We start from the raw sequence: 17,319 nt of genomic DNA, 5'->3' as shown, positions 1-17,319 counted from the left end.
TTGGGACAGACCCATCTAAGTGGTTTGAAGTGACAAGTGTGGCTGAAGAAAAAGTAAGGCTGGGAAAAACCCCACATCTCTGGTCCAACGCTGATACCGTCTTCTTACCTGAGGCAGTTGCCTGTGCCCCAGTTTTCTCTGGAAAATATGTGATGGTGCATACATATACATCCTTCCAGGTAGCTCAAAGTGCTTGGGAGTCACTTACTGTCTCCTATATCCCCTGACAGGCCTCAGTCAGTGCTAGGCTTGTTTTACAAATGGTGAAACTGGGACTTGGGAAAGAGGGGGGCTTCACACAGTGAGTGAGTCAGCAACAACAACATGGAAAAAACACATCGTCTGGCTTCTGCCGCTGTATTCCTTCCGTTCTGCATTGTGTTGCCTTTTAATATTTTATGGGGTTTTTGTGATTGTTGAAATAAATTAAAGTGCTCCTATTAAGGAGATAAAATGTAGCCCCAGTGTCTGCTAATGGCGGTTAGTGATGAGGGCCGGAGAACACTGCCTCCTGACCTGGACTGTCTCGAGCCTTTTTACAAGCGAGTGCAGTGTGAGTTGCCTCCCTATTCTGGAAATTCAATATATTATCATAAAATGCTTCCCTGTGTTTATTTTATATTATTTATAAAGGACTGGAGTAGCTATTATCTCCCTTTCATTCCTATTAGGAAGACAGAGCAGATGATATTACGAGTGCTCTATCCAAGTAGATTATAATCATGGCTGCCACTTACTGAGCACCGTGCTGGAGCCAGATGCTCTTATATACTTGTATCGTCTCATCTAATCATCAGAGCAACCCTGTGAATTGCCTCCATGTTTATGGATATGAACATGGGACTCAGAGACGCTAAATAATTTGTTCGGGATCACACAGACTTCAAATTTGTCAGAGTCCAAGGACCCTGACTCTCCCATTGCGCTACATTTCCTTTCGAATGATGTTCAGCAGTAGACATGGTCTCCTGAGCCTCGTACATCACTCCTGTTGATTTTCTGTTCTCTCCAGTAAGGGCACTCCCCACAAACCAGTTGCTTAATTTCGCAATTAACTGATTAGATACGTTCAAAAAGCAAATTTCAATAAGAATAGCAGTGATCAGCCCTGACTGGTTTGGCTCAGTGGATAGAGCGTCAACTTGTGGACTCAAGGGTCTCAGGTTCGATTCCGGTCAAGGGCATGTACGTACCTTGGTTGCGGGCACATCCCCAGTAGGGGGTGTGCTGGAGGCAGCTGATTGATGTTTCTCTCTCATCGATGTTTCTAACTTTCTATCCCTCTCCCTTCCTCTCTGTAAAAAAAATCAATAAAATATATTTTTAAAAAGAATAGCAGTGATCATATATCAAATGCTTACCGTGTGGCAGGCTATGATCTAAATGTTAAATCACTTAAGCATCGCAACAATGTACAAAGTAGTTGCTGTTATGTGAAGTAGTTATTGTAATTCCTGGATGAGAAAACAGGCACAAGAGCTTAAGCAACTTGGCTCATTTTTTCATGCCCGGCTAGAAAATTGTGGAACCAGGACTTGAACCCAATCTGGCTCTAGAACTTAGTTCCTATAAGCGATGCTGGTAGAAAATAGAGTTCCTGCCCAGCCAGTGTGGCTCAGTGGCTGAGCGTGGACCTCTGAAGCAGGGGGTCACAGTTGATTCCCCATCAGGGCACATGCTCGACTTACAGACTCAATCCCCAGTGGGCGGTGTGCAGGAGGCAGCCGATCAATGATTCCCTCTTACCATCAATGTTTCTCTCTCTCTCTCCCTCTCCCTTCCTCTCTGAAATCAATAAAAATATATTTGAAAAAAGAAAGAAAATAGGGTTCCTAAACTTAACAGCTTACATTTCAACAAAAAACAGGTGTAGTAGATACTCACAATAAATGCTACCACACCTAGCTCATGGAAGGTAAATGTTGCATGAAGATAGGAATAAGTCTGGATCAAAATGAATAATAGAGAACATAAGTGGTCTGAGAGAGTTCGTTTGCCTTTCTAAGTAATGTACTTTACTAAGGTGTAGTGACTTGGGCACTGGGGAGAAGCTGGTTCCTTCCATGTCTTCTAAAATAAGCAGGTCACTTGGCTAACGTTCAGACTCTAAATAGGTATGTGGGTTGTAGCTATTTGACCTGAACCAACTTTAAATTCCCTGGTGTCCTCGCATGATTTCAGTGGTGCTGGATTGAAAAAATTAGCGTTTCTCTAAATGCTGTGAAGTTAGACTTCATTAATACTTGGCAAAAAATACTGTGAGGCCGACAGGAAGGGGATTCGTAAGTATTATATCATTCTTTTGTCAGGGTGTTCTCTTTTCCAAGCAGGAAGTGTTATGACTTGCAATTGTAAAAAGAATGTTGGGTTTCCAGATTGGCGTTCTGAGCGTGGGAGGTTCCTTCTATTAGTGCTGCGAGAAAGAAACAGGTTTGCTCTCGTCCTCCCAGAAGGGTAACTATTTTAATATTACTTCTTTGGGCTCTAACTTTTAGATTACTGAATATGTAAGCAGAAATTTACTTCACAAAGTTTGAAAAATTCTTCTTATGTGTTTTGGTAGTTAAACATTTGGAGACATTTTCTGAATCTTATTTATTCAAGTTGAATCAAATGTAAGAGAAATTTTTGAAGTTTAGAATCTAACCTGTTCTCTATATGTTGTCTTTGCTTTATTTGGGGGACCATTTTAGCAACTTAGTACTTTTTAAAACTTGGTTTTGATATTCTAATCATATAGCCATATCTATCAAGTTAAATGACCAAAAGGTTTAAGTGACAGAAACTATTACTCTGTATTGGGGGGGGGGGGGGGATTTTAAATGTCATTGGTCCCTGTTAAATGGTTTTTCTGTATTCTATGCAATAGAAGATGAGGTAGCTGTCATGACAACATGTCCTGATTAGACTGGTATTCTATCAACTCTTACAAAATGACTGCTGACAAACAGTTGTCCTAATGTTTGTTTATACTTTACCAAAAAATGAAAACCTTTGGTGGTGACATTTTTGTGGTGTTATTTTATAACATAGTAGTGATAAGTGATTTTGATGTTCACAGAATCACCAGGGTTTTCCATTACATGGTGATCCTGTAAGTTTTATTTCTCCTTATTTCAATATAGCTAGTTATATAAATCCTGAGTCTGAGTTAAGGGTAATGTCTCAGAGTGGTTGTATTAGTATACCTGTATGAAGTAAAAAGTGGAATATGACATAAAATAATCTAGTTTTCAATTAACAAGTGCTATATTTGAGAACCATATAAGCAGCGTACGTAGCACTGCAGAAGGTACTTTCAGTGACTAATAGATAAGCTCTCAACTTACGTCAAAGTCTAAGCTGAAATTCTATCTCTAGAGATTTCTGAGTTCTACATCATAATATTTGGTTTGAGCATGTTAACTAGTCTGATCCTGCCTTGTGGGGTGTGTGTGTGTGTGTGTGTGTGTGTGTGTGTGTGTGTGTGTGTGTGTGTGTGTTGCCCTTCGCTTCGTTGTTAATTTTCTAAGGAAAGGAGAATGGAAATACCCCTCAGGTGTGAAGATTAATTAATTTCATCAGCAGCAGATACGTTTGGATATTTTTGGAAAGTGTCAAGATTTATTTAGGAACTATGGAAAGGATTAGACCTTGTTAAAAGAAGAGTGCACTATTTCAAGCCAAGCAATTAATACACCTTAGATTTGTAAAGATGCGGGAAGGAGTAGTAGTATTTATTATCTTTGGGTTTGATATAGTATTCTTCATCACAAGCAAAGGGGCTTTTATGATGTCATTAAGATGTACATTAAATATCTACAAAATTCTTGTCTGGCAAGAATTTAAAGAATGTCTTCAATCTGACTAAATTGAGTTGAATGTTTCTTTTATTGGAAAAGTTACTAACTTATTTTTAGATAGCCATTGCTTTAAGATCATATCTTTTTATATATATATAAAGTACAAAATCTGAAAGGAAACTTTACTTAAAATGGGTATTGGATATTCCTCCAGGAAATGACACAGGCTTGGGTGCCTTTTGGGATTTAAGTGACTCATAGGTATCGGTGCTTGAAAAAAAAATCAGTTAGAATCTAGCTTATGATAGATTTTAGAATAAAATAGAAGCATTTCTAGAAAATGAAATACTGAGATGTCTGGGGTTTGCTTTAAAATTATTCAGGATAGGGAATAGGGAGGAAGGGAAGGGGGTAAAAGAAGACAAGGGACAGGAAGGGAGTATAGAAAAGCAGTTGTGGGAAATTCCTGATAAATGTAGACTTTGGATGATGGGTTTATGGGTGTTTGTTTAATTATTTTCTCTTACCTTGGTATATATTGAAAATTTTCATAATATAAAATTTAAGTATAGCTTTAGTTTGGGACAATTTACATGTATTTCTAAATGTTACTTTTGTCTATAAATTCCAGGCTTGTCAAAACATAATTTGTACATGATGTGTATTGTAACGGTGAAATGCGCTTCTGGATTACCAGAATTGTTGCAAGTAAAAACTGTTTCTGAAAAAATTCTTTCTGTTTGACTTGCAGCTAAATTTTAAGGACAGGTTGCAGACATCTTGAAGAGTTTTGCAGTCGCTTGAAGTATTAATCAAGAGTAGATAGTTAAAACATACTAACAGGCCAATTGCACGGGGAAAATGTGGGAACATTATTATGCCTTGACTATTTTGTTCACAGCTTTCTCTAATAGAGTATGCATTTTTAAAACCATATGGACAGCTATTTCGCCTGCGTAATGTTTAAGTTGCGCTCACTTTTCTTATTGCCTCTATCAGAGTTTATTCAACAAACATTTCGTAGGTGCTTATTGTGAGCCAAGATGCAAAGTCAAGGTACCAACACTGCTTTCAAGGAGCTTACACCTTTTTTTTAGGTTGCTTAGTTGTAGATATTCTCTATACACTCCCCCACGCATGACTTTGCAAATAACAGCCATCTCTGCTCCCCTGCCCTTCTTTTTTTTTTTTAATGTATTTTGATTTCAGAGAGAGGGAGAGGGAGAGAGAAATAGAAACATCAATGATGAGAGAGAATCATCAATCGGTTGCCTCCTGCACGCCCCACACTGGGGATTGAGCCCACAACCGGGGCAAGTGCCCTGACCAAGAATCGAACTGTGACCTCCTGGTTCATAGGAAGACGCTCAACCGCTGAGCCACGCGGCAGGGCTCCCTAGCCCTTCTTAATAACCCTTCATACTTCTCAAGCATCCTTAGGGGTTGTCGGAGCGGCATACATGCAGGAGATAACAATCTCTCCTTCATATTAAATAATAAGCTAATGTTTAATTCTCCTTCAAGTTCTTGGATCAACCCAGGGCAAAAATTGCAGTTATAGGTAGGCTGCTACTTGTGGTTGGATAAAGGGTAAAGTCAGCCTTTAGTCACTGATGGAGCCTTCCCAAGTTTGTTTCTCTATTGATTTGGAATTTGAAACATATTTTATCACAGAAATAGTAGCTAAAGTATTTTAGGTCACTTCACAAATGTCTCTCAAATGGTATTCTATATTAACCTAAAATGTTAGGTTTGTGTGTGTGTGTGTGTGTGTGTTATTTTCATCTAAATGAGTTGTAGAAACATAGTTGCTAAATATATCCAGACTTATGTTCCATCAGCCAGTTGCTTTAATCTTTAGTCACGAATAGCCTAACAGCATATATAACAATGCCTCATGGGAAAATACTGCTAGTTTTATGTAAGATTATGTAGCAGTGTCCCCTGTATATACTTTTACCAATTTTCAGCTGAAATGTCAAGTAGAACTACCAGATCTAGGCTTGAAAAGCAACCTTGCTGAGGAAAGTGAGCTGTACATGTTGAATATTGCTTTCATAGAAGTTTGCTTATCACGTTGATAACAATAAGCAATTTTTAATAATGCTGAGGTGCTAGAATAATGAACAGTAAAATCCTTTACCACTTCTTCCTTCTGCTTGAACCTTTCCTAAACTTTCAGAACTAGGAACCCATCACACACGTGTGAAGACATTTAGAGTCTGACTCATTTGTTTTGACTTGAAGAGTAACAAATCATTAAATTGAGAAAGAGACATATAACCTCTTAAGCTGTTGCAGTTACTCCTTTTCCAAAAGTCTATTAAAGTTTTCTAGACGGAAACAAACAAAACTTCAGACCACATGCTCCTTGGGAAAAATCAGTTGGTTACGAACTAATCACTAAAAAGGTTTGGGTACCATAGCGATGGCTTATACATGAAAAAGAAATCCTAAAATAAAAGGTAAATCACATAGATACTTGAGTGTTTGGTTATGTTTACAGTACACTAAGTTATTAGCACTGATACAGTGGGAGTGGCTATTCACAGCACTTAACATTTAAGAGGCTGAAATTAAGCAATATTAAGGATAGTGGAGCACGAGCACGTCATATGTAGGAATAAATGTGCCACAAGAGAAATTAAGCATCTGTGCCCTTATTTTTTATTTTTAGTATGGCCTGTTTTATTGTCAGTACCCATTTAACACCACTGTTTTTGAAGAAAGGACTTTTAGACTGTACACAGGGTGGGGCAAAAGTAGGTTTACAGTTCATATGAAAAATACTGCAACAATTAATAAATAAAAACACAAAAATAAATTGTTTTGTGTACTCCAACTGTTAACCTACTTTTGCCCCACCTTGTATATACTCTTTACTAAACCCATTGCCTATATCCTGTATGCTTTGCACAATTATAGTTTTGGTGATTTCAGTTCAAGTATTAAGTGAATCCCTTATCCTTTAATGAAAACAATTCAGTATTAGCTAGGGAGGGATCACTATCTACATTTCCTGGCAACCATTCGTACTTCTGAATATCATGGTCATGTTTGTTAGGAGTTTTTAAATTATCTTTAATAGGCTATAATAGGCATGGGCCTTCTTTCCACAAAGCAGTGGGTATGTGGCGTTTTTGTTTATGTTTTTATGGTAAGAGTAGTTAATTACCTTCTTCACACATACACTTTTGATTTTACATTTGCTGCACAGCTCCATCCTGGGCAAAATCCCTTAACTGCCCTAGGCTCTTGTTTCGTCCCTAATACAATTTTAATAATCATTGGATATTGGGCATGCTGGAAATTATTCAGCCCTCGAAGCTTGGCAGGCAGTTGGAATATTTTTTGAGCCATGCCTCTGTACCCAGCATCCAGCAATGGGTTATTGTGTGTGTACAAGAGAGGAAGATGAAGTTTAGACTCTGTTGTTGGGAAACAACCTTGAAATAAGACTTGCAGATCAAGTGGTTAGACAAATATTTGGGAGCTATTCATAATAGAATAACCTCTCTTTTCCTAGGGAAGATTATTTTCTTCGACCAAGGCTGAGGATCTGTGTGGAGGAGGCAGGTGAACAGAATCAGATAGGATGGTGGATGTCCCAGCCCCACTGTCCTCACATCCACTTATATAACTAGAGGCAGAAGTCTATAATTAAATTGCTAAATTTTGTGGCGAGATTTTAAATGCTGTGGGAGTTGAAGAAAAAGAGCAGAGCTGGAATCATTGGGAAACATGATTTGGAAGAGGATGAGGCTTCTGCTGAACCTTGAAGTTTGAGTAGAATTTGGATCGGGAGAGAAGAAAAAGAAAGGGGAGAGCATTATAAATGTGAGAGGCAGATATGCAGAGAGGGGGTTCTTACTAGGAGAGAGGGAAAGGAGGGGCAGGATGAAATAAAAGGTACTGAGTGTTGTTGAAAGGTAAAATGGGTTAGATGTGATCAGTAGGACCATTCTAGAGGACCTTGGAATATCATCAGGCAGAGATTAGATGATCTGTTTAGACAGAAGCAATTAAAGCTTCCTAAAATGGGTTACTGACATGATCAAAATGGTTGTAGGCACTAGTTGTGGGTTATTTTTAATTCAAATGATATTTATTGAGAATGCATTGAATCCATACATTACACCAAGTGCTCTGGTGAATACAGGGATGAGTACACTTGTATCTCTAATAAAGTTTATAGTCTTGTTGGTGAAATAATGTTCATTCAGTAAGTCTTTGTTGAGGAGGCTATATAGTATTAATGGTTGAGAATACTGACTTTGGTGTCAGGCAGACCTGGGTTTGAGACCTAGCTCTGCCTCTCTATGTGACTTTCTTTATGCAAGTTATTCAAATTCTCTAAGCCAGTTTGCTCTGCTGGAAAAGGGGAATAACAATATCACCTGGTTCATAGAGGTTTTCTGAGAAATAACTTGGATAATGTATATAAAGCATTTAGTACAGTCCATGCAAATAATAAGCCCTTCATAAATGTTAGCTGCTATAATATAAACTTACAATGATATGTTATTATAGTGTCTTAATTATTATTATTACCTACTCTGGAGACACTGTGATAGGGGCTGGGAATATGAGGATGAATGGGATATAGTATCATTTATCAAAGAACTTTGCATAATAGTATTAAATGCTATCATTGTGGTGACTATATTTTCCCATTCAAAAATTGGTACATATGGTCTGAGAGTAAAATGATATTTAAAATTAGAGCTCTCTGAAAGAATCCAGCACTGGCTATAATAGAAGAAAACACACAATTCTGTGAGAGTATTGGGAGAGAGAATTTTTGTCTCAAATGGGGCAGTCTGAAGAGACTTCCTTAAAGATGCTCTTGAAGAATAGATAGGAGATTGGTGAAGAGCATTCCACAGAGAAGGCCTGAAGGTGAGGAAATACATGGTCTGCTTGGGGAATGGGGTATCTTTATAGAGTGTGATTCAAGAGTGCAGTGCATATAATGGGAAATAACATTGGGAAGCTTGGCAGGTATCAATATAGAAAGTTTAGGGCCTTGAATGTTGTGCTTTAAAGTTGGGGCTTTTTGGTATGAAATATATCATAGATCTGCTCTTCAGAAAGTTAGCAGTGTCAAGATTACATTGGAGGGAGACAAGACTATATACATTAGCTAAAAAGGCTTTTGGCGTAGGCCAGACATGAGATGATAAAATTGTATGATGGAAGAATCCAGAATGCTTAGTGATTTATTTCACCCCTTCCTCTTGTTTCTTATAGCCAAATTTTAGTCCCAAATTTGTAGACCTGGAGACAGAGGAAAGTGGGTAAGTTGAAAAGGAGACCTGGTTTAGCAGGAGAGATTGTTGAAAGTGGGGAAATAATGTAGCAATAAGTTCAATTGTGGACATTCAGACTTTCCTGGCTGGAATCCTCCTCACTGAGCTTCCTTCTCCTTTGGCCAGAGGGTCAAGTCCAGTTTTTTACTGTAGCCCTTCTAAGTTGGACCTGACTTTCTGCTCCAGTTGTGTCTGTCACAAACCCTAGATACAGTGCTCCAACCACACTGCCTTTCTCCAGCTCCAGAATGGCATCTCCTCTTTGTCTCTGTGCCTAGAATGTCTTTACCAGTGATATCTGTCTCAGGTATTCCTACTTATGTCCTAAGATAAAATTCAAAAGTTACTTGCTCTGGAAAACCTTTCCTGACGCCCACCACTCTGTAAATATGACTGTAATAGCATGATAGCACTAATATTATGTCTTTGTTTTTCCATCTGTTTTCTCCACTAGACAGCTCCCCAAGAGAAGGGCTTTGGATCCTCGTTCTCTATATCTGCAGCACCCAACACTGCCAGGCACCTACCAAGCCTTCAATTACGGCTTGACTATCCTATATAATAAAAGCGTAATATGCAAATCGATCGAACAGCGGAGTGACTGGTCACTATGATGCACACTGACGACCAGGGGGCAGACGCTCAACACAGGAGCTGCCCCTTGGTGGTCAGTGCACTTCCACAGGGGGAGTGCCACTCAGCCAGAAGCCAGGCTCACAGCTGGCAAGCGCAGCAGGGGTGGCAGGAGCCTCTCCCCGCTCTGCTGTAGGCAGGCAGTAAGAGCTAGGGGTCCTGGACTGTGAGAGCCCCAGACTGCAAGAGGGATGTCTGCCTGCCGGCGTAGGCCCAATTCCCAGGGGAGTGGGGGGAGCAGGCCTAAGTCGGCAGGCAGACATCCACTAAGGGGTCCTGGACTGCGAGAGGGTGCAGGCCGGGCTGAGAGGACCCCCACCCCCCGCCCCCGTGCACAAATCTCAGGCACCGGGCCTCTAGTAAATAAATAAGTGGGTGAATATGGTAGACATTCAAGTTGAAATCTAAAGTCATTTGGAAACACGGAACTGGAGCTTGAGTAATCATAGTAAGAGTAGGTGAGCTGTAGCTCGGGATGTTATACGCCCATCTGACATGGAGACTAGTGCTGTTGACTTGCCTAACTAGGGAGGAGGCAGGGTGGCAGTTTCTGTTGGTATAGGTAGGTATGTGAAGTGTGGGTGTTCTAAAGCTCTGCCTTTTTTGGATGGAGAAAGGGGATACATACATACCTTTTTTGTAGAATGTTCACATAGCAGTGACTGTGGTGGTTTTTCTTTTCATTTATAGTAAAATACTGTATTCTTCCATGTTTTATTCACTCTGTTGCTCTCTTCATGATACTAGTGTAAGTACTAGTATGTGTTGCCAGATCTCTGATTTAAGGAATCAGCCTTGCTTTCCCAATTCTATTTACCTGGCATACCAGTGGTTGGGATAGTCTATGGTGAATCTATCCCCTGCTATTTTCTTTTAGGTGCCTTTCAGTTTCAAGGGAAAAAAAATAAAGTTCATGATCAACTCTTAATTATCCAGGGTTGAGTTTTTCAACATGTGTGCCCAGCCTCCTGGCCCACGTGGTAGTGAATGACACAGACTAGTAAATAGATTTCTCAGTCAGCTGCATTCCTAAAGTGAAACACCTTAGGGGAAAACAGGCACCCCCTCCTCATCCCCAGCAAATACCTTTCAGAATTTGAGTAATAGTTTCAGGTATTTATTTGCAGGTACACCTTTCTCAACAAAGATTTGTGTTCAGGGTTAAGTGTAGTTAAATGAGCCAGTGGAGTGGTTTCATAATTGCCGTATTGTTAGTCAAACTCCGTAATTAGGGATGACTTCATAGGCATAAGATTCCTCTATGGGTAACGCCCTAAAATCAAACCCTGTTGTACACCATATCCTTTTATGAAAAAAACAAAAACAGGTTTTGTTTGCTTTTGTTTTATTGCCTTATTTGAAAATCTCTTTTCCTGTGCCTCAGATGTTTAGGGAGAGAGAGGGTTTGCTTTTTCCCTTTATAGAGGAGGCAGGCTTAGGAGCTAGAGACCCATCAAAGTACTTTGCAGATGAGAGAATTGAGAAAAATTCGGAGAGCCTGGGAGATTTTACTGTTGATTAGTATTTCATTTGGTAAGTTTAAATGGAAGGAAAATATATTTATTTATTTATTTTAAAAAAACAGTAGCTCTGTCTCTATGTGTGTCTCTCTCTCCATGTAAATAAAGTTCACTTTTGTGGGGAAAGTCATTTTCTTTTTGCCTGTAAGTCACATACTGTGAATTTGAGGTTGAACTTTTTTATTTAGCAAGTAATATATACTTTTTACCTCTTCACTTTTTATTTTTCATTACTTATGAAAAATGTGCAAATTGTGAGGAATGGACAATATTGACAAGCTGTTAGCTATTTTTAAAAGTGGTCCTGAAATATTTAGAGTAAAATTTGTTTCCTTTTTACTATCTCCTGGCCTCTCTTGAAGTTATATTTAGAAACGCCTAATGAAGGAACCAAATGATTCCTGGGTAAAAAGTAGCTGACAGGTTTTCTTTAGACCCATCCTCCTTAAATTACTTTGACTAAAGGCTTATAATTTTTATATATGAAGAGGATCTATTATTCTCTGTAGTCAATAATTATAGGGCAAATGAGATAACTTTTCATAAATCCCATTTAAAAGGTTCTTAGTAGAACTTATGCCTTAAACAGAGTGGGGCAAAAATACATTTACCGTTGTTCGTATGGAAAATAACACAATAGTAATACAAGAATAAACTCGGTTTCACATACAATGGTAAACCTACTTTTTACCTGTACTGTGTTTATGTAACTGCTCACAATTACTTAGCCATTCATTTATTCCCCATTTTCTTTCATTTGTATTTTCTAGTTTTAGCTCACATACTTCAGAGTAGCATTTAGTTATTTACTTTCAAATAATTATAAATAAATACACTTGGATATATTTAAATGAAAGTCTCCTAACTTAAACTATTATGTTATTCTGGACCAAACTTGCCTGGAAATGTTCTGGGTATATACAGTTCCAGTTCTCCTTTTTATTCTTATTCCAGTATGCCTCTTAATGTCTCCTGTGGATGAAAAGTCTGAGAGACAGGTGTAAAGAAATCACTTTAAGCTTTCATTGAGGCAATTACACAGGACTGAGAAATTAGAAAACTTGCACGTATAGTTTGGGGTTTTTAATGCTGTGTTGTATTAATACATTTTTAAGCATATGGGTGCCTTCAAATCATTTCCATGAGATCTTAGTATTTCCTACCTGTGTAAAGGGGAACAAAAGTACTGTTTTCCTGGCCTATGTGAGAAGGAATTAACCTTTACAATTTCCAGAGCCTCTTTCCTTCTGTATCTTTTTGTGTTTTTTTTGACAGAATAGGTCTTTTTAAAAATTTATTTGATTTTGAGGGGGGGGCGGGGAAGGGGAGGGAGGAGGGAGAGACAGACAGACAGAGAGATAGACATCCACATCAATTTGTCGTTCCACCCATCCAGACACTCACTCATTGGTTGATTAGTGTATGTGCCATGACAGGCCACCGGTCAAACCGCAACCTTGCCTGTCAAACCAACGGAGCTACCCTGCCAGGGCACTTTCTGTATCTTTTATTGCCGCCACTAATTCATTTTGTGTTGAACTGTAGTTGTTTATATGTTTGACTTCCCTAGATTGTAAATACCTTGAGGGTAGGAACTAGGCAGCTAACAGATGCCTAAAATATTGGCAAAAATTGTGTGAGGATAGAGGTCTGTGTGTGCTGGAGGGGCATGAAGAGGGAAAGAGACTTCTGGCCTGTTCAGCCCTGCTGACTGCAAAGGGGAGAAGTGGAAGGATTTAGTCAGAAGCCACTGGTCAGCAGGAATGAAGGGTGGGGCAGGCGGGGTTATGTCCAGAACCGTCTTTGTCAATTTTCTTCTGCGTGGAAGTGATGTGGTAGTATGAAAATAAAATCAGAAGTCTTTTTTTTTAAAAAAAAAAACTCACATACTTTAGATTATTCCTGACTCTCAAACTACCCAAACTGGAAAGGACTTTTAGAGATAAAGGAGAGGCCACATGTTTTGGATTTTCAGAGGCAGGCTCACTTTCAGACTTTCTGTGCCCTTGTTCTGTATGCTATAATCCATGGAGATGGGTAATAATTCTGTATTGAAAGCATGCTTACTAAAATACGCATAAAGTTGGAATAAATCCTCCATAGTATTTTTGTAATCACAAGTGTTGAACCTCATATTAATAAAGTATAGAATACTTTTTAAAAGCATTATCATTGGGTTGCAGCTTAACTTAAGAAAAATTTGCTTTTTATGCTTAATCTATAAAATACCTGACTTCAGAGCTAAGTGAAGATCTTTCTTTACCTTATAGATCCTGAGACCACTCAGAAAAGTGTTTTTACCCAACTTATCTACTGGGAAGTTGTGACATCTTGACATCACAGGTAAGGAAAGTTTGTGAACAGGCAAGTTCTATTTTAGGTTCTTTAAAAGTCTGTTTTTAATTAATTCTTTTAATTGGTCATTATAACTGTGTATTGCATTATGGTGGAAACTGAGCTAATAGTATAATATGGTCATTTTAAAATTCCCCAAGAATTTAAGAAACCTGTCTTTGAATTCCAGTTCTGTGGTCCCTCCGAGCCTAAGTTATATAATAAGAAAAAAGGCAGTAAGTATATTCACCTCATAAGGTTGTTGTGAGGGTTCAGGGAATGAACATGACTATGAAGTTATCTAATGTAGCGCCTGGTACATAGTTGCTGAATGGATGAATTTATTACAGTGCTATTTTATTGGTGCCTTACCATGTGTCTGAGACTGTGATGAATTCCAGAAATGACAACTGTGGCTGTGAAAAAGACAGATGCGGCCCAGCTCTCTCTTGAGAGCCTCTCTCTACTGAGTATCAGGCTTTAATGTAAAAAAGATGGATTGTGAGTAGTTTTTAAACTTCCAATAAAAATGTCTAACATGGATAAATATAAGTTCTCAAATTTGTATTGTGTACTATAGAGTTTGTGAAATTTAAAACATTGAATAACTTTTTTGAAAAGGCAACACATTTAGGGCAGTGAAACTTTTGCTACTTTACTGGTGGATATATGTTATTAGGTATTGTTTGTCAAAACCCATAGACTGTACAACATCAAGAGTAAACCTAATGTAAACTATGGACTTTGGGTGATTATAATGTGTTAATGTAGGTTGTAACAAACGTACCAGTCTGGTGCAGGATGTCGATAATGGAAGAGACTTGTGTATGAGGGCAAAAAGCTACATAAGAACCGAACTCTACTTTGTTCAATTTTGCTATGAACCTAAAGCTGTTCTAAAAAGTAAAAGTCCTTAAAAAGATTAAAGAGGAAAAAAAGAGAGGCAAAAAAGCAACACACAATTGTTTTCATTGCCTTGTCTCTAAAAATTGTTAATAGGTTTGTATTTGGGGATTAACCTTGTGGTACACACCCCCTTTATGTATTGTAATTTTTCTGCAAAGGTTCAGATCATAAATATTGTGAGCCAAGAGGCAAAATCAAGAATATTATACTATTGATATCAAGGATATAACATTGTTTACACAAAATTTTACTGGTGAAATTTAAAATATAATAATCGAGTACATTTTTTAAAGTAATTCAGGTCTACTGATGAAAAGAATGGAATTTGTGGGAGATAACATTTCACTTAACTGGGGTTCAAAGTTAATGGGCCTTATCATCAAAATTGACTGCAAATGTTTGTTTATCTATACTCAGCCCAGATTTGGCCCAAAGGCCAGAGTTTGCCAACCCCTGCTCTATTGGTGAAATATGTAAAATTATTAGCCAAATCAGAAAGTGGGTAAACTCAAATGATATGTGCATAAAGATTTGTTTATTAGCACATGTGTATTTCTATATCAAGGCCAAATGTAATTTGTGCTATTTAAACATCAATGTTAAAGCAGCTTGATGGAAAAATGGTAACTATAAGGTGAAGGACATGCTAATTAACCCTACTGTGCTAATCATTGCACAATGTATGCATATATCAAATTACCAAGTTCTACACCTTAAATTTACACATTATATGCCAATTATATCTCAATAAAGCTGGAAAATGGAAAGAAACAGTAAAATAAATTAAAAAATAAATGGATCATTGGAAAAGTTCTATTTTCCATGAATCTTTGGTCATGTAATTTTGACTTTTAGTTTTGGAAATATTTTTTTAGTAACTTTTGGTAAATGATCAACTTCTCATTTATTTGTTTGCTTTAGCTTGGCTACAGCTACTAATATGGGAATCTATTCAGATGGTATTGGTTTTCTGTTTAAATTATTGCAAAGATGAGAATTTCACAAGAGTACTTATAATATATTTATCACAAAGTTTTTAAAGTCTGAAACCTTTTGTGTTTCTCTTTAGGACTTCTTTAAATAGATGAGATGGCTACCACTCAGATTTCCAAAGATGAGCTTGACGAACTCAAAGAGGCCTTTGCAAAAGTTGGTAAGTATTTTTTATAGTATAACTATAGTAAAGCAGTCTTTATTGGCCCTAATTAAAGTTATTTCTCTAAAAAATTATATGAGTGGTTAATTTTAAACCTTAGGGCAAGATAGCTAAAATCGATGGGATAAAGTTTTAAAAGCCACACTTAAACTTTATTATTTATAATTATATCTACTATCTATCTAACATGACCAAAGGTTTTTGGTTCAGGATCCCAGTCCTTAATTAGGGCTGTCGTGGCTCCTGAAATTTTAAACAAATTTTTTGGTGTTATCATATTTGGTGAATCATTTTTCTGAGGAGAAGATTTGGAGCTTTTACGATATTCTCAAAGGGATGTGTGACCCCTGAAAATGTTAAAGGATCATCAGATGCTGCTTTGCCTTTCCCTAATTAGCTTGGCTTTCTTGCTTTTTTCATGTATCTTCAGTGCCTTTGCATAATGTAGACTGTTCTACCTTCACATTAAATTATAGCATCAATATAGGATGGGAAGGTATAATATACCATCTGGTTTATCATACTTTAACATCATATAGCAAGTCTTAGAATTTTGCAGCTATGGAAGCAGTTTATATATAGTATTTACATGCAAATCTCAGTGCTCAGGTCAAGTCAGTAGAGATAATGAGAAAATGGTAAGAGCTGACTATTGATGAGTCAATGTGTGCTTAGAGAAGTAAACTATTACTACTTGGTATCTCCTTGATTAAAGTCTATAAAGTTAGATTATAGTGATTTGTTGTTTAAAACAGAATCTAGTCTTGACCTATGCAGGAAATCCCATTAGTGAAAAGTACATTTTTGATCAATATTTTCTATGAAGGCATTTATTATTAACTAGAGGCCCGGTGCATGAAATTCATGCATGGGTAGGGTCCCTAGGCCTGGCCGGCAATCAGGGTCTATCGGGGCCTTCCAGCTGCCGGCTGGGGCCTTCCTTTGTTACACGCTGCCCCATGGTGGTATGCGCACGTCATAGCAAGCGGTCAAACTCCCAGTCAGTCCAACTCCCAAGGAGACAATTTGCATATTAGCCTTTTATTATATAGGATGGCATGCCTTGGGAAGAATAATGAGCACCAGCCAGAGTGACTATTCATAATCCCATCAGAATTCTAACTAGAAAAGATTAAATTGTCCAGAATCTAACATGATTTGTGTGTGTGTGTGTGTGTGTGTGTGTATGAAAACAAAATCAGCCATAGATACCATTTACTGTAAGACTACTACCCAATCTGATATTAGACTGGTTATGAAAACCCAGCAGGTAAATTCTTGGCTGCAAGATTTTTAAAATCTCATTATTCTATAGAAATCACCTTATTGTTTTAGGATTATATTTCATTTGAACTTAGTTTTTTTCAAATTCATCTTTCAGTGTTGGGGACAGCCTAATTTGTTTCTTTATGAATAGAATTTTGGGGTAGGGACCATGACTTATTAGTGCTATTTTTTATTCTTCAAGGCCTTGCTGCCTCAAATAAATGTTTACTGTTGAATACAGGCCTTTTTCTCATGTACAGAAATATTTCTGTGAACAATATTTTTTAAAACTTAAAGATAAATTAAATATGTTTACCTGATGGAGCTGGAATACCTTTTATCAGTAAAAGATCTTAATTGTTCCTTAAAAGCTTAATGATATAAAGAGGGTTGACCAATTACCTCCATGGAGG

General features: G+C 37.7%; 1 protein-coding gene across 7 annotated transcripts in view; it reads left to right on the top strand.

The window, feature by feature from the left end:
• PLS3 (plastin 3) overlaps positions 1 to 17,319 on the top strand; it is an 89,362-nt gene that overhangs the window by 36,684 nt on the left and 35,359 nt on the right. The window contains exons 1-4 of one of the 7 annotated variants that reach the window (XM_036303953.1): positions 2,380 to 2,454; positions 13,515 to 13,587; positions 13,980 to 14,079; positions 15,554 to 15,637. In XM_036303953.1, the coding sequence (XP_036159846.1) occupies positions 15,574 to 15,637 (64 nt within the window). In that variant the 5' untranslated portion in view covers positions 2,380 to 2,454; positions 13,515 to 13,587; positions 13,980 to 14,079; positions 15,554 to 15,573. Of the gene's footprint in view, positions 1 to 2,366; positions 2,455 to 11,072; positions 11,258 to 13,514; positions 13,588 to 13,928; positions 14,080 to 15,553; positions 15,638 to 17,319 lie in introns of those variants that run through there. The other 6 variants (XM_036303952.1, XM_036303950.1, XM_036303951.1 and 3 more) reach the window with 6 other exon arrangements.

This window comes from Myotis myotis, unplaced genomic scaffold (assembly GCF_014108235.1).
Source record: "Myotis myotis isolate mMyoMyo1 unplaced genomic scaffold, mMyoMyo1.p scaffold_m19_p_4, whole genome shotgun sequence".
Classification (NCBI taxonomy): Eukaryota; Metazoa; Chordata; class Mammalia; order Chiroptera; family Vespertilionidae; genus Myotis; species Myotis myotis.
The sequence above is the reverse complement of the archived record's forward strand: the minus strand, read 5'-3'. Positions and strand labels throughout refer to the sequence as shown.